General features: G+C 54.6%; 1 protein-coding gene across 1 annotated transcript in view; it reads right to left on the bottom strand.

The window, feature by feature from the left end:
* Positions 1 to 2,808: 2,808 nt before the first annotated feature.
* The window catches only part of LOC120384516 (heterogeneous nuclear ribonucleoprotein C-like 2), a 46,027-nt gene continuing 29,134 nt past the window's right edge, over positions 2,809 to 19,701 (bottom strand). The window contains exons 3-7 of the mRNA XM_039503348.1: positions 9,618 to 9,668; positions 8,041 to 8,189; positions 7,235 to 7,357; positions 6,584 to 6,741; positions 2,809 to 4,728 (exon numbers count right to left, since the gene is read on the bottom strand). Of these exons, the coding sequence (XP_039359282.1) occupies positions 4,690 to 4,728; positions 6,584 to 6,741; positions 7,235 to 7,357; positions 8,041 to 8,189; positions 9,618 to 9,668 (520 nt within the window). The 3' untranslated portion in view covers positions 2,809 to 4,689. The remainder of the gene's footprint in view (positions 4,729 to 6,583; positions 6,742 to 7,234; positions 7,358 to 8,040; positions 8,190 to 9,617; positions 9,669 to 19,701) is intronic.

Here is a 19,701-nt window from a genome sequence, read left to right as displayed (position 1 = left end):
ACCTGGCGTATGCTTGCCTTTTGGTGGGGTGGCTTCTATGCCCTCCGTTCCTCTGCCCCCCCTCCCCTGTCCAAGTCCTCTACCCTTTCACCCCTTGGTTCTGCTTGTGTCACTGGGGCAGCTGTACTGAAACTGATTCAGTCCTTAGTATCAGTATTTCCCTTCGGCCCCCCGGAGCCAGAGGTAAACAGCCCAGGCAGTGCTGCTGCCCTGCACAAGGACTGGGTGGATGAGAGGCAGTGTCCAGCGTTGTCCGTCCTTCCATGACGGCTGCCAAGAGGCATTTTTAAAATCCTGGGGCAGGCTTCCAGGTGGAGGTAGATTCCCACCCCCAATTTACACCTCTGCCCCTAACTTGCCCCATTCACTGAGATCAGGTCTCCCTTGTGCCGGATTATGAGACAGCCATGATCTGCTTCTAGTGCAGAAAGGGGCAGTCCACTCCCTGTGTAATGACCCTCCCAGCAGCCCATGTGTCAGCCCTTTACAATGAAACTGCACAATGCACAAAATACTATAGCATAGGGACAAGCCTAGGTGGTCTAAATGACTTAGCCTGAGAAGTCTTTTCAATCTCTTAATTGCTGTGATTCTGCCTATCTACTAGTGCCTTCATTTACCTCCCCCGGCTTCTCTGGGAGGCAAAGATTAAGATTTTAGTTTTAATCAAACATCTGAAATGGGCTGTGTCCAAGTGACCTTTCTCTCTCTAGCCACACACTCCTGTTTCTGGAGGCCTTAGCGCAGGGGTCGGCAACCTATGGCACGGGTCCCAAAGGTGGCACACGAGCTGATTTTCAGTGGCACTCACACTGGCCAGGTCCTGGCCACTGGTCCGGGGGGCTCTGCATTTTAATTTAATTTTAAATGAAGCTTCTTAAACCTTTTAAAAACCTTATTTACTTTACATACAATAGTTTAGTTATATATTTTAGATGTAGAGAAAGAGACCTTCTAAAAACGTTAACGTATTACTGGCATGCGAAACCTGAAATCAGAGTGACTAAATGAAGACTCGGCACCCCACTGCTGAAAGGTTGCCGACCCCTGCCTTAGGGGATGCAGCCGTAGAAGTCTGGGGGCTTGTGGCCACATAATTTCTGTCCTGTAAGAGGCAGCTAGTTCCATGGTCCCCTTTCTACAGCAAGTTTATTCCCCGAGGTCTGTGGTGTGGGGTATGTTGATTTTACTGATGATTTTAATTACAGCTGGCATGAGTCAGTTACTTGTGGTGTTGGGCATCTAGAATACATGGCTAGATGGGTGCTATAGAAACCCCATCTAGCAATTCCCTGCAGTCCAGAACTGGGACATTGTCTAACAGCAGCTTGGTAAAGGCTGTTCTCTCTCCGATATGAAAATCAAAGCATCAGACTCTCAAATAACCAGAGAAAAGAAATACAAATTTATTATTTTTCCTTCCAACACAAATACACTCTTTTCCCAGAGCAAATTAGAAATACAGACACAATTTCCTACCAGCGTGAGAGAGACTACCTAGAAATGGGGGACACAGAAAGGAGCTACAGTTGTTCCAAAACACAGTAGTAGGGGAGCAGAGGGGGAATGCAGGTTCTTTGGGTGAAGGTGAAACAACCCAAAGCAGGGGCATGTCATTGTTCACATAGCAGGAATTAGCCTGCTGGGAAAATACTTACACTCCTCTCTTATTTCTGGTAAAGCTGCTCATGGAATTCCTGGGAAGTGACTCTGAACCCTATCACATAGCACGGTGTATAGAAGCCATGTGAGACCAAAGGAAAAACCTTTTCTGAGCCAGCGGAAAATCAAAGCTCTCCAGTTTGCAACCAGCTACAGCTTCTGTGGGGTGCTGTGCACAGCCACCGAGGGGCGCTGGCCTGAGGGTGGTTTCTCAGCCCCACGGCCTGGGCTGTTACTAGCAGGACCCAGCACTTGAAGCCCTCTCCATTTGTGGGTCTCAAAGGCTGTGTCTTCACTAGGAATCAAGCTGCATTTTTAACCTGTGTTAAAATCCAAGTGTAGACAAGGCAAGTTGTAGCTGGTCAACATGAACCACTTGCGTTTGCTATGACCAGCCCAGGGCCGGTGCAAGGATGTTTCGTGCCCTAGGCAAAACTTCCACCTTGTGCTCCTCGCCCCCGCCCTGAGGCGTCCCCTCCCACGGCAGCTCCCCACCCTCCGCCCTGAGGCACCCCCCCGCCCTGCGCACGAGCACCCCGAGCGCACCGTCGCTGCTTCACTTCTCCCGCCTCCCAGGCTTGCGGCACCAATCAGCTTAGGCCCCGCAAGCCTGGGAGGCGGGAGAAGTCAAGCGGCCACGGCGTGCTCGGGGAGGAGGCGGGGCAGGGATGAGCTGGGGTGGGGAGTTCCCCTGCGTGCCACCCCCCCCCTTTACTTGCTGCAGGCGGCCCTCCCCGCGCTCCCCTGCCCCAGCTCCCTCCGCCTAAATGCCGGCGGTGACCGGGGCAGCCGAAGATCTATCCGCCGTGGTCGCTGCCGAAGAAAATGGCGCCCCCCCCAAATCCTAGTGCCCTAGGGGACTGCCTAGGTCGCCTAAATGGTTGCACCGGCCCTGGACCAGCCTCCCCTTCTAGTGCCTCAAATGGAGGGAAGTCTTTGTCATCACACGTGGGGCCCTTAGCCTGTCCCCACCCAACCTACCATCTCTCGTTCACTACTGCGATGCTGGCTCCTGCCTCTGACTAGACCATGGGGCCAATCTCTATCACCCACTTGTTACAGCTTCAAACCAGCCCCTTTGTGCTTCCCCAGGCTGCCTCTCCCATGTGGTAGCTGTGCCCCGTAAGCATCCTTGGAGCTGCCTCATTATCCACCTTCCAACCCTTCCTTAAAACTCTCCTTTGCTGCGATGCCGACAAAAAACGTGACAACAATGAGGCTGCTGGAGTGCTGAGCCCTCTGCCTGTCCTGCTACCCAGTGCTGTCATTGTTCCCTGGTGCCCCCGGCTGCCTGGCTCCAGCTCTTGGCGTGTGAGCTCCACGGGGCACGGATCAGCTTTATGGTGGGTGTTTGTAGAGCATTTCACACACTGGGGTCCTGGAGCTAGAACACGTGGGTGTTCTTCTAAAACAAATACCCCCTCCTACCAAGCCAGGCTAAAAACAACGGCCGTGTTTACATTAGGATTGTTACAGAGGTTACCCACACCTTTTCCCTAGTGAAGCCAGGTCCAAATGTTTCACATACAGGTCAGCAGATAGTCTCCCAATGAACCTGTGCAGGGGCTTGTATATTGTCCCTCTTTTGCAGATGGGGAAACTGAGGCACAAGAGACTTGGCGAAGTGACTTGGCCAAGGTTACCCAGCAGGCCAGTGTCAGAGCTGGGTGTAGAGCTCAAACCTGCCTCCCAGTGCTGTCCTCTAACCTTGAGGTTTAGATGTAAAATCTCCAGGCCAGGGAGTCTGTCTCTGGCACATGGAAACGATATTTCTCGCTCTGCGGCTTCCCAGTGACTCCACAGAAGGGGGAATGTTTGTTACCCTAGCAGCCCTGCTGGGAAGGGATCGCCCTTGGTTCACAGCCAGGCCCCTGCAGAGTGAGCAGCGAGTCTGAGAGACTGAACGCTGGGGATGTGGCTGAGGCCCAGGGTCTGAGCTGTAGCTGACAATCTCATTCTGTCCCAGCAGAGTTCTGCCTCCTTGAGATTTCCATGAGCAGCACAAGGAAGCAGCAAGTCCAGTCCTGGAGCGTTTTGTCTGCGGGTCAGCACGCTGCAGCCCTGCGCTACCCTTGTGGTAGGCATTGGCTGAGGCAGGAATAAGTGCCTGCTGCTTCCCTGCTCGCTCTGCCGTACTGCAAGAGCCTCACCATCCCAGCGGGGCATGGAAATCCTGCTCTGAACGACATGGCGCAGAGAGAACTCGGGGCCTTCAATGTTGACTTGGGCCAGAGCGGGGGCCTGCTGCGCCCATGAGTGGGTGACATTTTGGCTCTTTCTGGGCACGCTTCATTGCAAGGTTCACTGAGATTCGTTTTCCAGCTCAGTGACAAGGGTCACGCAGGGAGGCGATGGGAAGGGTCCCCCAGCAGGTCCCTGTTCTGCACCGGATGAAGCTGGCATTCGAGCAGAGTGGCCGAAGCCATGGGTGTTTTTCCTGCGGCACCAGGCATCTCTCAACCAATCAAGGCCCAGAGGCAGGGCAAGACGCCGCAATGAGGCACACAGGAAGAACAGGGAATGATGGGAGCTCTATGCTGCACGAGGCCTGAGCGTGACGGCTAGTCCCTGAGCAGGAGAGGGGTGACGTGGGGCCGGGGAGGGGAACCTTGCAGCGGTACAGGGCCGTGTACAGCAATGGCCTGGCCTGGGAGCCAACACCCCCTCTTGTTCCAACAGTGCCGTTTGCGGGCAAAGCGAGGGCTGCCTGGATTTCTACATGGGTCTTAACTCCACCACCGGGGGCCAGCCAGTCTAGCTCCTCGGGGGCTTTCGACCTGCCCTTCCCCCACACTACATTTCCCCCCCACTGCTAAAAGGAACAATCATAACACAGAGATTTCCCTCAGCGTGTGGGGTCTCGTGCTGGCGGAAATGATGAGGCGCGGGACACGGCTTTGTTGCGCTAGCGCTGAGACCGGGTACACTCATGTCACGTGTGGCCCCAGCTGGCGGCCTTGAAAGAAATACAAACACAGGAAAGGAAATGCTAGCCAACCTGGGGATGGCTGCGGCGCCCCAGGCCGGTTACTGGCTGCCCTCCGGGTCTGACGTGTGGTTTTTCATCTGCAAAGAGATACTACATTATGTTAGTCATCCTTGTGGGCCACATTTCCAGCCAGCCAGATGGACCAAAACACATGGCTCGTGTGCACGACTGCCCAGGGGTCCTCGTGCACAGCGCCTGCTTGTGTGGGCACGCATGGCTACCCACGGGTCCTGTGTGCGCACGCCTACTCGGGGGTCCTGTGCATGGTCCCTGCTCTTGTGTGCACATGTGCACGGCCCCCTCTGACAGGGTGTTCCACCCCCATTAGCCTAGGCAAGGTAACTGAGGCTGAGAAGGGGCCAGTTAAACATCTAGGCCACAGCTGAGGGGCATCAGGTGGCCTGAGGAACCCCTGCCTGCTGCTGGAGCCTGGCTGGGAAGGTTTAGCCCAGCTAGGATAAAGCCAGGGAGCTGGCAGCAGATGGGGGTTGCAGTAAGGCATTGGAGAGGGACAGGAGGAAACCCCGGGGAGCCAGGCCTGTGCACGGCCCCTGCTCTTGTGAGCACGACTACCTGTGGGACCTGTGCATGGCCCCCGCTCGTGTGTGCACACGCCTACCCGTGGGCCCTGTGCACGGCCCCTGCTCTTGTGAGCACATGACTACCCATGGGGCCTGTGCACGGCCCCTGCTCGTGTGTGCACACGCCTACCCGCGGGGCTTGTGCATGCCCCCTGCTCGTGTGTGGACACAGCTACCTGTGGGTCAGTGATGGCAGGGAGATGGCAGGGCTCTGCCGTTGCCCTGCTCCACCTGTCTGGGACACTGTTAGTCAAAGCATGCCCAGTGCCACCCGCTGACAAAGGTGCCCTGATTTATTACGTGAATAGTAATTTGTCTTGGGAATTAAAGTAGTAAATGAGACGGATTTGTTTCAAAATCACGATGCTCTGCTACAAGTCTGCGTGTTAGAAAATTGTTTAACAGCCCCTGGGTTGTTCCCTTTAATTGCATGAATGTCCGGGGGGGAGGCTGCCACGGTGACTGGCTCACCTGCATCACTGGAGGGGCTGTCAACGCGCCCAGCTATGATGCAGCCAGGCAAGGCACCTTGGCAGGGTTGTGTGCTGTAGGTGGAGCCTGCTCCTTGGGCACTTCCTCGCTCCAGGCATGGTTACAGTGTCTGTGGCCTGGGCATGCCAGCTTTGGCCTGGAGGGGGGCTGGCTGGCTAGGGATACAGCCCAGGGGGAATCTATGTCCTGCAGGGAGCCCAAGCCTCTCCCAAAACTCTGTTCTAGCAGCACTCAGCTCAGGTGGCCCCAGCTTGAAAACTAGCAACTAATTCATGGCACTAGGCACCCACAATGCCATGCCCCTGGCCTCGGTGCCCGTCTCTCCGCATGCCTGCACCAGCAGCTACACGCACTCAGCAGCCCTCCCCCTCCCATAGCGCAGCTCCTGCAAACGACAGTTGGATGCGTGCAGGGGAGCCTGGCATGATGAGGGGGGTCATGGCTGAGGCACACGGGCTGGAGATGGGCATTCCTCTGGCTCAGGGGAACGCCCAGCACATTTCCCCATGCAGGCACGTGAGGTCCATTTGGCTAAAGCCCAGAGAAAGCTAGCAGCCAAAAGCCCTCTCCCTGCCTAGGCCATGCAGTGCCCATGACGGGTTGCCAACCCTGCCATTCGCCTGGAGTCTCCCGGAATGGGCGCTCTCTGCTGGACGCTACTGAAGCCAAACCAGGAGATTTTAGTGGCACAGCAGGGCTAAGGCAGGCTCCCTGCCTACCTAAGGAGCACGCAGCCCCTCCCGAACCCCAGCCCAGGGAAAGTGAGGGGGGGGGTGGACTGAGGGGCCAGGCCCCAGCGAAGGGCGGGGTGTGTTCGTGTGATGAGACAGTTGGCAGCGCTAGCCACGCTGGGACCTACCGTCTCCTCGGTGTCTGTGCTCTCCTCCTCACTGTCGATGTCCCTCAGGTCGCTCGGCGCGTCGGCAGCTGGGCTCTCCTTCCCTTGCGGCTCCCCCGCCGGGTACGAGGGCTCTTCGCTCACCTGAGCCTTCTTCTTCTTCTCCCCCTCCTTGGAGCCTGCAAGATCAGAGCAGCCCCTAGACAGCAGAGCTCCCTGGCTGCTCTGTGCTCTGCCCAGGAGGGACGCGCTCACAGGTCACTAGGGAAATGCCCCCAGCCAAAGGGCTGTTTGTCTGTGATGGCCAAAGCAGGGCCATGCAGCAGCCAGCCAGGAGCCCAACAGTCACCCCCTAATCCTCCCAAAGAAGCAGGCTGCAGTGTCCTGCTAGCGAGCCTGGCCAGGGAGGTTCAATGGACCAGCCGGGTTAGCTGGCGGGAGCATTGCACTTATCCTCTCTGCACAGCGCAGCTCGGGCCATCTCCGGCGCTGTACTCAGAACCAGTTCAGGGGCGTCCCTGCGTACGCTCTCATGGGGGGAGGGGTGCGGGGGGGTTCCTGCCCGGCTGCTGGGCCTTCACGTCTCCATATAGGGGCCACATGATCACAGCCTATGTGCCTCCTTGTGCACACCCAGTGCTCTGACAGTAACAGCCTCCCCCGTCCTCTCACCTCTCTCCCCTGCCAGCCGCTCCCGCCGCTGGTCCATCCGATCCAGACTCTCCAGCAGACTGTCCACCTGGGCTTTGATCTGGCTCAGCTCACCCTTGATGGAATGCAGCTCTTCGGCACGCACTGCACGAGGGAGAGGAGAGGCCATTAGGCTCCGTGGAGACGTACCTCGCCTGGAAGTGATGGGGAGGGTGATCCCGGCGGGGTCGGCAGCCCACCTCAGAGCCATTCTGCACACTCCAGCTCTTGGTGGGTAAGCATCAGTTACGTGCTAGGTGCTGCCATCTGAACCTCCAAGCTGCAGGCAGGTCCCTGTCTCCCTTTGCACCTGCTGTGTATTTCCTCTTCTAAATGCACAGCAGTTGGGCCGAGCTTTTCCCCCCTGGAGGCACCTGGAAGGGGCCTGGGTTCTGGAACATCGGGCCCCTCCCCAAGGCTCCCCAAATCCCTTGGCACGTTGGAAGGTCCCAGCTTCGGGGGCACCTATGTTTGCAAACGCTGGGCCTGTCAAACTCACACGCCAGTTGGCCCAGGCGCTGCTTTCCTGGAGCAGTTTTTGGAGACAGTGGCCTGTAAAATGTGCTCGGGCTGGGGGCTCTCGACAGCAGGCTCCTTCCTATGGAGAACGTGCTCCCTGCAAGCAGTGCTGAGTAGCCCCTGCCCCAGGCATGCTCCACCCAAGCCGTGCTGTCCTGGTGCCTCGCCCTCCCCCGGACACTCTCCACTTCCTAAAGCAGTGATCCTCTCAGTGTCCCGCATCCCCTCCCGTTAGCCACCGCCCGCCCCCCGCAATCCGTAACGCTTACGCTTTGTCCGCCCCAGTGGTGCGTTGCTGCTGCCTCTCGGCCCCGGGTGGGAGATCAGGCTGCTCTTGCCCCCTGCCCCCACGTGGGCTCGTCTGGTCTTGACCGGAATGCGATTAATAAGGGGCGGGATCTTCTGGTACTCGTACACCCTGCAAGGGGGAGCCACAGCCGTGTGAGGAGCGGGGCGAGGCCCTGGCATGATCCCCTGCGCAATGTGTCACAGGCACTGCACTGTCCTCGGGGGAAGAAGGGGTCTGCAGGATGAGCAGGGAGGATGGAGCCCCCCTCATGCCAGCAGGGAGCAGGAGTTGGGGGCAAGGAGCTGGGGGGGCTGCTAGCCCTGGAAATCACAAGGCCTGAATGCCCAAGAACGGGCTGCAGCATGCTACAGAGGGGAGCAGGGGGCTGTGGTCTGGCACAAGCCCTCCTGTCTCAGGGCAGCGCGTGCTCTCAGGTGCAGCTGGGACGCCCAGCTCCATTCCTCCCTCCCTGGGCGTTCAGCGAGTGGGTGGCCTAGAGGCACATGGCTCCAAACGTGCTGAGCCCCCAGCTGGAGCTGCGCAGGAATCCACGGGGCAGCCCGTGGACGCTACAGCCCCAGCGTGCCTCCTGCACAGCAGCCACTGGGATCCGGACGAAGCATGGCCTCTGGGACATGAAGTCCTGCGCTATTACCAGTGAGCACTGCTGCAGGCAAGGGCAATCCAGCGCTGCGCAGGGCTCCTGGCAAGCTGCCCTTGTGGCTCTGGGATGGGTGAAATGTGGTGCCCCCAGGCTAGTCTCCAAACCACCTGGCACCACATCTCTCACGGGAGGATTTCAGCTCCTTTGACCGGGCAGCCCCCTGCTCTTTACCCTCCCTGAGCGTTACCAGGAGTCATGCAGCAGACACAGCCCCCAGTGCACTTCGCTGCCTGCTGACTGTCAGTGCAGCCGGAGGAAACAATCTGGTTCGGTGGCTATTAATCGCCAGGGACTCTCTCTGTGCTAATCGGCTGCTATTCGGTAACGGTCTAATGATGAGATCGGGGCCAGCCCCTCAGCCGGTGCAAATCAGCACAGCTCGGGTTGACGTCAAAGGAGCTGCCCGAGCCGACACCGGAACAGAGCCTGACTGCAAAGGCTCCCGGGGCCGTGGGTGTGGCACAGCTCCAGGCACTGGCTGACAGTTCGAGTCTATGGCACGTGCAGGTGTCACTGCAGCGGACAGGCACGCCCAGGCTGCTGGCATGGGCAGCAATAACAGTGACTATGCGGAAGCAGGGGCAGCAGTGTGGGCTAGCAACCCAAGGGCGCAGCCAGGCTCCCCTGGAGGTCTGTGCTCAGGTTACGTCTATGCTACTGTTACCCACGCTAGCGAGCTTAACGCTGGCACGGGCACGCCTGGCCCATGCGGCAACCAGCTCTGCCTCTGCAGTGGATGTACCCTTAGATGAAACATGGCCCCCTCTGTCCTGGTGCACTCAGAGCTGGGATACAGGGGGCAAAAGGAACTCAAACCCAGCGCTTCATCAGCCCCCCCCCAAACACCAAAGGGGGAAGAACTAGCAGGTGCCTTGGGGCCAGACATCGCTCACCTGTACGGGAAATCGTCCCTGTAGAGCTCATAGTCCAGGTCACAGTTACTGCTGCAGAAGGAGAGAGAAGATAGCAAGGGTCACTCGCAGCAGTGAGCATGAGGGTAGCTGTGCTGCCCCCATGCCCCCGTCCCAGCAATGCCACTCAGCCATGTGGCCTGGGAACCCCCAGGAGGCTGCAGAAATGCTTAGTTGGTGAGATTTCTCTGCTTACACAGCATGGGGATTACCACGCGGAGTAGGGGCCATCTCTAGATCATGGGGAGGGATCAGCAGTGAGCAGCATCTGCAGGCCACTGCGATATTTGCAATTGTGGGTGTCTCTGGATTAGCTGGGAGGAACAGTCCGGAGGGGCTGGCTGGCTTTGCTTGGGGGGGGGGTGTTTTATTTAAAATTTCCTGGGAATTTATTAGGTTTTATTAAAATAAAAATTACAAAGAATGGGGGTAATTAGTGCAACAAATGAAGATTGCCACTTTCTGGATAAATATCGGGGTACGGCTCGCTCTCTTCTGCTGCGTTTGGAAGCTGTCAGAAAAACCCTCATGTTCTGAAACACAGTCAGCTACCACCTCCCCCTTTCAGCCCACTTCAGCATGACAAGCAGCTGCCCAACTTTTATTTGCTTTCAACGTTGACAACTCTTGTAGGAGGGCACAGCAGGGCCCCCCTTGGTCCTGCCTCTGCTCCAAAAACCACTCCCAGACTCTCAGGTTCAGCAGTCACTGGTGCAGTTTATTTACAGGGTGCAATCCCACCACCTTCTCACCATATACAGCATGGGGGCTTCAGGCCGAAGGACTTCCCAGCTTCTGCAGCCAGGAGCTCCCACTCTCTGTCTGGTTTTCTGGAGCCCCAGGCTCATCAGGCTGGGAGCTGTTTCCCCTTTGCCAATCAGGAACAGGTTTCTCTAGCCAGCTGCGATTTACCTCCCGTAATGGGAACTGGCGTGACACAGGGTTGGCTCAGCAGTTCATGCCCAGCCTCCTGTCACACACCTCCCCCCTGGCCTAACCGCCAGGTTCGTCCTTTCCCATCCCCTCTACCGGATTGGGCACTCCAGGGGAGTTCTCCTTCTACCTTCGGGTGACCCTCCGGGGTCCTCCTTGCGGGATTCATTAACCCCCCAGCCACAGAAATTACACTGTGTGGGGGGTGGATATCCCCATAGGTCGACTGCAACCCACAGGTCCTCACACCATTCGCACCCCGGGGTGTGTTCCCCATCCTTTTCCCCATTCCCTTCCGGCAGAGGTTCGGGGTTGGTCCCTACTTCCCCCTGGACACCCAGGGCCTCAGGTTTCTCAAACCCACCAAGCAGGGCCTGGGTCTCTTCTCCTGGGGGTCACCTTGTAGGGAACTCCAGTGGGCCTTTCTCCTCTGCTAAGGGCCTTGGGAGGAATGTCTCCCCCATCCCTCCTTCCTCACTTCCTTCTTGACTCAGGCTATTGTCTAGGGCTTTTCACGGCAAGCTCCTGAGGAGATGGTCTCCCTCTCTACTGGGGCTTTGTGCTTCAGGTGGTTCCACTCCCTTCTTTGGGGGTCCTCCCCTTTTCCCCACTGTGGCTTCCTCCCACTGCCTCCTTTCCCTCCTGGGAAGGGGTTCCACTCTGTGCCCAACACCACCGGATAAAGCAGTCCCTCCACTACTCCGACCTGTCTCCATCAGAACCTGCCCCAGACCTCAAGGGGCACCTGGGCCATAAGGACTGTCTCTCATCCCCACAGACACATTCAAGGTTCATCTTGGTTCCAGGAATCATCCAGTGCAGCTTTACCAGCCACCTCTGGATAAGAAAGCAGGCTGAGGCTGTATCTATTAGGGCCCTCTGTAGTTTCCTCACCACCATCACCAGAACGGTGGACAATCTCTTCCCTCCAGCGCTAGTCCAGCCACAAAACTCGGCCCAGCCACACTCCACGTACGGGCTGTTCCCCTTGTTATGTCCCTAGCCTCTGTTTGTCAGAGGGTGGAGCTGGATGGCAGGAGAGAGATCACTTGATCATTACCTGTTACATTCATTCCCTCTGGGGCACCTGGCATTGGCCACTGTCGGGAGACAGGATACTGGGCTGGATGGACCTTTGGTCTCACCTAGTACGGCCGTTCTTATGCTCTTAAATGGTCAGGCCCCAGGGGGAGCTCCTCGGGTGTCTTCCCTTTTCCTCTCTGGGTCCTTTCCGGGGTGTGTGTGTGTTCCTCTGGGCTTTCTCCCAGTCTCCAAGTCTTTATAGGGTCATCCCTCTTTCCTGGGGAAACTGGCCTCTGCATACCCCTCGGTCAGTTTCACAGCCCCCGCCACCATACTCGGTCGATGCCGCCTAACCCATACTCGTATGCTATCGGAGGGGGGGGGGAGTAGGAACTGTTCTAGGATCAATGCAACCATAATCCCCCCCACTGTCTGGGTGCGGGGCTCAGCCAGCGCGTGGCCCAGTCCATCAACCTTTGGGCGAACTCCCGGGGCCGCCTCCCCCGCCCCCCCTTGCTGACCGTAACTTCTGGCGGTATTTCTCAGAGGACAGTCCCACCCAACCCAGGACAGCTGGCTTTACCACATTGTATTTCCTGGCCTGCTCCTCACTCAGGAGCATTTCAGCCACTTGGGCATCGCCTGCTAGATAGGGTGCCCCCATGGCTACCTGCTCAGAAGTGGGTCATCTGCTGGGACCATCTTACTGTGCCCAGGTGGGACTCACCATCCTCTGCAGGAGCTGCTGTTGTATGCTGGCCTGCTCCTGCAGGCTTTTCTGCTGCTCGGCCTGCCAGGTAAGCAAATCCTGCCTCTCCACCTGGGGGGATTGCTGCAAGCTTTGCATAGCCTTCTGCATCTCCTCCTGCTGCTTTACCAGCCACTGCAGGGTCTCTTCCATCTCTGGGCCACCAAACTCTTGCGCTGGCTCAGGATCCAGGACAAGCCCCCACGTGTAACAGGGCATAGGAGGGCTCCCCTTGCTCTGCTCCAAAAACCACCCACAGACCCTCAAGCTCAGCAGTCACCGGTGCAGTTTATTTACACGGTGCAATCCCACCACCTTCCCACTGTATACAGCACGGAGGCTTCAGTCTGAAGGACTTCCCAGCCTCTGCAGCCAGGAGAGAAGAGCTCCCATCCTCCTTCCACTCTCTGGCTTCCCCTCTGGTGTCTGCCCTGCCCCCACCCCTTACCGTCCCCCAAAGCTTTTCTGGAGCCCCGGGCTCATCACGCTGGGAGCTGTTTCCCCTTTGCCAATCAAGAACAGGTTTCTCTAGCCAGCTCCGATTTACCTCCCTTAATAGGAGCTGGCATGACAGAGCTGGCTCAGCAGTTCGTGCCCAGCACCCTGTCACGACTCTCTGTGCTATCTGTAAAGCTGGTACGTGTATGTGGCAAGCGTGAAACTGACGACACGACGTATACCAGCACTGATCCAGCTCCCCAGTCAGAAAGGGGAGATGGCAGCTAGGTCACCTGGGACACCCATCTCTCCTTCCAGAGCAGGAATCTGGATCTAGTGTGTTCCCGCACTTCCAAAATTAAGGGGGAAAATCAGTAAAAATGGAATTATGGCTTTTGTAAAACCCAGGAATTTTTCAGTAAAAATGGAACAGGAAAGGCCTTATGGGGGAGACAGGCACTGAAGGGGTGTCTCTGGGTGAGTGGGACACTGCCACTGAGGCTCACTGTAGATTCTCAGGGCATTTAGGTTCCTCCAGGAAGTTTATTACTGAGCATGTCTGTGTCTTAGCAGGGAGTTTAGACAGAGATGAGCCCCCTTCAAGCAGTCTGAGCAGGACCCATTATCTGGGAACCTGCAGTTATAGGTTTCTGATGTTAAATTTCATGGTTTCTGGTTTTGTGCACACACTGGCTGGTCTTTCAGCTCCAACGTAAGAAGCAATCTGTCAGGGAGAGCATCTCCAAGGCAAGAAGCCAGCATGCCTGTAATAAATCATGCACCATGAACCAGCAGTTTGGGGTCTGCGTGAAGGATGTAATAAAATATTCTGTAAAAGCTCATTTTGCTGCTTCAGCTCTTGCAGCGTCGGTAGCTGTTAGATTAATACTAATGTGAAGCTTTGCTTTGGAGTGTCCCCACTCAGTGAGGGTGCCGGGGTAGGGGAGGGATGCAGAAGTCCAAATTTCCCTGGGGTCCCGTGTTTCTATTACATCAGCAGAAACATCTGAGCCAAAGGAAGGGCTTGTGATTCAGACACAGGGGTGGGAATCAGGACATCTGAATTTGGTTCTCTTATAGCTCCACTGTATGATTTTAGAGGAGTCAGTTCCCATCTCACTGCCTCAGTTTCCCTCTCCGTATAACAGGGATAATGATCCTCACCTCACCCAGAAAAATGGTTTTGAGCTTTAGTTCATTCATGTTTGGAAAGTGCTTTGGAGACTCTTGGCTAGAAGGGGCTGGTGAAGGGCAAAGAATGAGAGTTGACACCATGGTTTAAAAGTTTGGGGGCCCAGAAGTGAGAATGTAGGAGGCTTCCGGCTGGGCACAGGTGTTACCTATCAGCTGTGTGTTCTTGGGGAACCAGGGTGCAGTACCCAGCCTATCTGACTCACAAAAGACCATCCCCTCCCCCAGCCTTTGCTTGAACCAAAGCTGATCAGAAGAAAGACTTACAAAAAGCAAGGAAAAGGCCGTGGGAGGCATCTCCATTAGCGACAGAATGGAGAACAGAGATTCCAAGGCAAGAACCGCCCGGAACTCTGTGACCAGAAAACCAGGGAAGCAGTGCATGATGGGGGATCTCTGCTCCAGCTGTTAATGAACCCACACCTGCACACACCAAGCTCAGCAGTTATCAGACCAGTTCTAGTAATAAATCCTTGATTGGTATCCAAAATACTGATGCTGCCTAATTGCATTGTGAGCTCCCTCCAAGGAACACCGCCCACAGCCAAGAATGAGCAGTTCCTATTGTCTAGCCTGAACAAAACAACTCTGGTTTACTCCCTTGTTTACATATAAACAAATCTAGTGTTTTCCCTTGAACCATTGTTCTCTCCCTACAAAACCCCCCTACCCATGCTCAAGCAAGTGCTCTGATGCCTGGATCCAAAATCTGCATCAGTTCCACTGGGACGTCATCTTCTCCTGACCGATTGTGCTGGGGGCTCTGCCCGTCTCCAGCACTCAGCTACCACCAGCATTTGGGAACCCTGACTGGTTCAAGCTTCACGGAGTGGTGAGAACCCAGCATGTAGCCTTCTGACCCTGACTTGCGTGATCAGTTACAGTTTTCTAAACCTGACTTTTATAATCAAATTTAAGTTAGATTTAATATTATCACTGCTTTGTTTGTTTCGCTCCCCTTGTATGGTTATTACCGGGCAATAAATAACATTCATGATTAAGCTGGTTGCTTCTCTCTCTCCCTCCTTCGTGGGTGTTTTTTGGCTTCCTCATTCGCTCTGCAGCAACGCTCCTCCTACCTAAGCTAAAGATCCCTGGAGCGCCCAAAAATCCTGTGGACTTTGCTCATCAAGTTGGTTACGACCAGAACAATTGTAATGTGAAAATGGGGACAGGGATGTGCTGAACCTGGGACATCTGAGGGTGGCAGCTTGGAAGTGCTGCTCAACCCAGCCCACTGGGTCTAGGGACATCCAAGGGGTCAGCTTGGGAGTGCTGATTAACCCGGTCCTCTCAGAGGTAGGTAGAGAGAGAGAGGGGGGTGGGGTGGGTGTGTGGGTGTGTAAGGGATTGTGGGGAACCTAGGTTCTGCAGGATATCTCCATTGGGAGAGAACTTGCAGAAGTGGAGCGCCGCGTGAGGACACAAGTGACACAAGCAGTACATTGATAGAATTACAGACCACCCCCCCCACAATAAATAAGCAAGCCCCACAGTCACGGGCAAATCTGGTAACACAGGGGACACACCATCAGGAGAATACGAGTTGGGAGAGAACATGTTCCACTCCTCCACCAACCACCATGCAACAGCTGGCTGCAAGCAGGCAAAGCATTCACAGGAGTGAATATTTTTGTTGACTCATTATTCAGTTCAGAATGTGTTTTCCCCATTAGCAAGAAGTTACGCACCCTTGTGCAGTAACAATGGTTCTTTGAGATGTCTCTCCCCTATGGGTGCTCCACTGTAGGAGTGCGGGCGCCCCACACTGCTGATCGGAGAATTTCAATAGCAGTCTGTCCCACAAGTGTGTTACCTCACTCACCTCAAGGCTTGCCAGCATGTGCGGGCATTTCCCTCCTCCGTTCCTTCTCTACCACAGAGTCAACTGGAGGGAACTCTGAAGTAGAGGGGAGGAGGGTAGGTCGTGGAGTATCCACAGGGGGACACATCTCGAAGAATCGTCATTAGGGCACAAGGTGAGTATCTTCTTCTTCAAGTAATATCCCTATGGGTGCTCCAATGTAGGTGACTCCCGAGCAGTATCCACCACTGGAAGATGGGACCTTCGAGTCAAGTCTGATATAGACGACAGTCCTGCAGCACTGAATTGGGCGTCTGTAGCTGAATCACCCATAGTGCTATGCAAAGGTATGCACAGATAGAGATCTGCAAAGCAGCTAGCAGGGTGACATGGGGACCTTAGAGAAGGTGACTGACGAAGAGATTGACCTCATGGAACATGTGCATATTGAAGATGGGGGTGTTACCACACACAGTTGGTTGCAGAGTCTAATACAGCCAGAGACCCACTTGGAGAGCCACTGAGCTAAGATTACTACACCTTTCGATCTATCCGCAATGGAGAGAAAGAGTTTCAGAGATTTTCTAAAGGTCTTTGTTCTGTCCAAATAGAAGGCCAAAGCTCTTTTCACGTCGTCCTCAGGAGGTTTGGGATAAAGGCCTTGGCTACACTTGAGAGTTACAGCGCTGTTAGTGGCTTTATAGCGCTATAACTCACTCCCCGTCCACACTGGCAAGGCACATACAGCACTGTATCTCCCTGGCTACAGCGCTGCTTGTACTCCACCTCCACGAGAGGAATAAAGAGTATAGCGCTGCTGCTGCAGCGCTGGGGTGCCAGTCCAAACTCGTATTTCCCCTATCCTGGCTGAAGTGATGGCAACGAGGAACGCTTTCTGAGTTAGTGAACAACAGGCCATATTCTCAACCAGCAGTCTAGTCAGTTCTTTTCATATTAGGTTGAGGTGCTGTTAGGGAGCAGGGGCCTGGGTTGTGGGAAGAGGTTTGCTATGCCTTTAAGAAACCTCTTCATAGCTGGGTGGGAGAGGATTGAGTAGCCTTCTGCCTGCTGGTGGAAGGTTGCAACTGATGCGAAATGAACCTTCAGCAAGCTAATACAGAGATGTGATTTCTTTAAGCTTAACAGGTGGTCTAGGACCACCGGTATGGTGGCTGAATTAGGGGTGACCCCCTTGGGCTGGCACCTCTTCCATTTCTGAAGGTAGGTATGACAAGTAGTGCCCCTTCTACTGTGTAATAGCACCTCCTGTTCCTCCTCAGAGCAAGATGTTTCTATGTGTTGGAAACATGAAGGAGCCATGCTTTGAGTCGCAGGATCTGCAGATTGGGGTGGAGAGTGTAACCCTCATTCTGCGACAGGCGGTAGAGTCATCAGCAGACATCATGCCAGCTGCAACAGGTAAGGGTACCGCATCTGCCTGGGCCAGGTGGGGACGATCAGAATGATCTTTGCTTTTTCCATTTTTATCTTCAACAGGACTTTCAGTAATAGAGGAACTGGGGGAAAGGCGTAAAGAAGGCCTTTGTCCTAAGGAAGGAGAGCATCTACCATGGAGTGTCGTTCGATCCCCACCCAGGAGCAGTACTCTGGACATTTCTTGTTCTGGTGAGCAGCAAACAAGTCTATTACCAGCATCCCCTATTGTTGGAATATGTCATGTAGAATCACTGACTATCTCCCATTCACGGTCATGTGGGAATTTGCAGCTGAGACTGTCCGCCATCCTGTTGTGTATTCCCAGTAGGTACGTCTGACAAAGTGGGGATTTTCCCTTGTTATATTGTATGTGAGCCTATATGAGTCTTACTGTTTTGCATGAATGCTCTCTGTGCCTCAGTTTCCCTGTGTATTGCACCAATGTCTAGGCGGTGGAAATAAGGGTGTGAGACTTTTGTGGGGGCTGCTCCAGCTGCCTGCATGGATGCTATGGCTGCCCCTTCGTAACCTGGGACCCAGGAGGGGGATGCGACCAGATGACTCGAACAGCTTAATGGGACTAAATCAAGGGGCCCAGATAATCTTCATCCAAGAATATTAAAGGAACTGGCACATGAAATTGCAAGTCTATTAGCAAGAATTTTTAATGAAATCAGTAAACTCAGGGGTTGTACCATATGACTGGAGAATTGCTAACATAGTTCCTATTTTTAAGAAAGGGAAAAAAGTGATCTGAGTAACTATAAGCCTGTTAGTTTGACATCTGTAGTACGTAAGGTCTTGGAAAAAATTTTGAAGGACAAAGTAGTTAAGGACATTGAGGTAACTGGGACAAAATACAACATAGTTTTACAAAAGGTGGATCGTGCCAAACCAATCTGATCTCCTTCTTTGAGATGGTAACAGATTTTTTAGACAAAGGAAATGCAGTGGATCTAATTTACCCCACTTTCAGCAGGGCATCTGATATGGTTCCACATGGAGAATTATTAGTTAAATTGGAAAAGATGGCTCTGGGTCCCCTCCCCCTAAGATGGACATGGCTGAAAAATCAGTGATTTCTGTGATAGCAAACTCTGTTCTATGCTGTGTTCCTGATGACTAATAAACCTTCTGTTTTACCTGCTGGCTGAGAGTCACATCTGACTGTGGAGTTGGGGTGCAGGGCCCTCTGGCTTCCCAAGGAGCCCTGTCTGGGTGGACTTGCTTGGGGAAGTGCACAGTGGGGATCACAGAATATCAGGGGTGGAAGGGACCTCAGGAGGTATCTAGTCCAACCCCCTGCTCAAACCAGGACCAATCCCCAGACAGATTTTTGCCCAAGATCCCTAAACGGCCCCCTCAAGGATTGAACTCACAACCCTGGATTGAGCAGGCCAATGCTCAAACTGCTGAGCTATTCCTCCCCCCCAGCTATGGAAGCTTCTTGCCCTAGAGACAGTCTGCTCAGAGAGAGGAGGCTCCCCCAGAGTCCTGACTGGCTTTGTATGGAGTACTTCCAGAGCATCGCCCTGGTGACTCTGTGACTGTAGGTGGCTGATATTAGGACGTTATGGGAGAGGCACTGGTTCCACAGCTTTAGTGGAATGAGACCTGGCGCCTCCCTGCTGGTTTATGTAATACATAAAGGCCAGGTTGTGCGTCATGACCTCCGTGTGCGTTTCCCTGATCAGGAGGAGGAAGTGAGCGCACACATTTCTGACTGGTCTGGGCTTGAGCAGGCTAATCCGGAGGCCTGTCTCCACAACAGACCATGTGCCCTGTATTGTGTGACCACTGAAATGTGCTCCCCATCCTATGAAGGATGTGTCGGGGGTCAGGAGAAGGGATTGGGAAGACTGAGCAAACAGGATTCCCGTACACACATTTCTCAGGTCCTTCCACCAGGCTAAGGCTTGCTTGACCCTGGTGGGCACTGATAGACGCTTGCCTATGTTGTCCCTGTTCAGCCTGTAAACCGAATCCAACCATGCTTTAAGGCAACTCATGTGTAGTCTGACAGGAGCAATTCCTGATGTGCCCACGGCCATGTGCCCAGAAGCTGAAGGCAATGCCTGGCCAAGATATGGGGGCTGGACTGCGCTCTCTATCAATGAGGAGAGACAGAAATCTGTGATATGGGAGGAGCACCCTCGCCTTAGTGAAGTCGAGGTCAGCTTGTATGAATTCTAGCCTCTGTACCGGTGTTAAGGTTGATTTTTATTCATTGATCTGTAGGCCAAGATTCAGAAACAGGTCCCATGTGGTCTGAGTGACTCGGGCCTCTGTGCAGGACTGTGCCCTGAGAAGGCAATCGTCCAGGTAGGGATAAATCATTATTCCCTGAGTGTGTACGTGAGCTGCTACTACCGAAAGGAACTTGGAGAACACCTTGGGGGCCGATGAGAAGCCAAAGGGAGTGCTCTGTACTGGAAGTGGTCCTGGCCTGGCCTGAATCTGAGGTAACACCTGTGACTTGGTATGATAGAAAT

The sequence above is a fragment of the Mauremys reevesii genome, linkage group 16 (assembly GCF_016161935.1).
Source record: "Mauremys reevesii isolate NIE-2019 linkage group 16, ASM1616193v1, whole genome shotgun sequence".
NCBI classification, from domain to species: Eukaryota; Metazoa; Chordata; order Testudines; family Geoemydidae; genus Mauremys; species Mauremys reevesii.
This window is presented reverse-complemented; position numbering and strand designations above follow the sequence as displayed.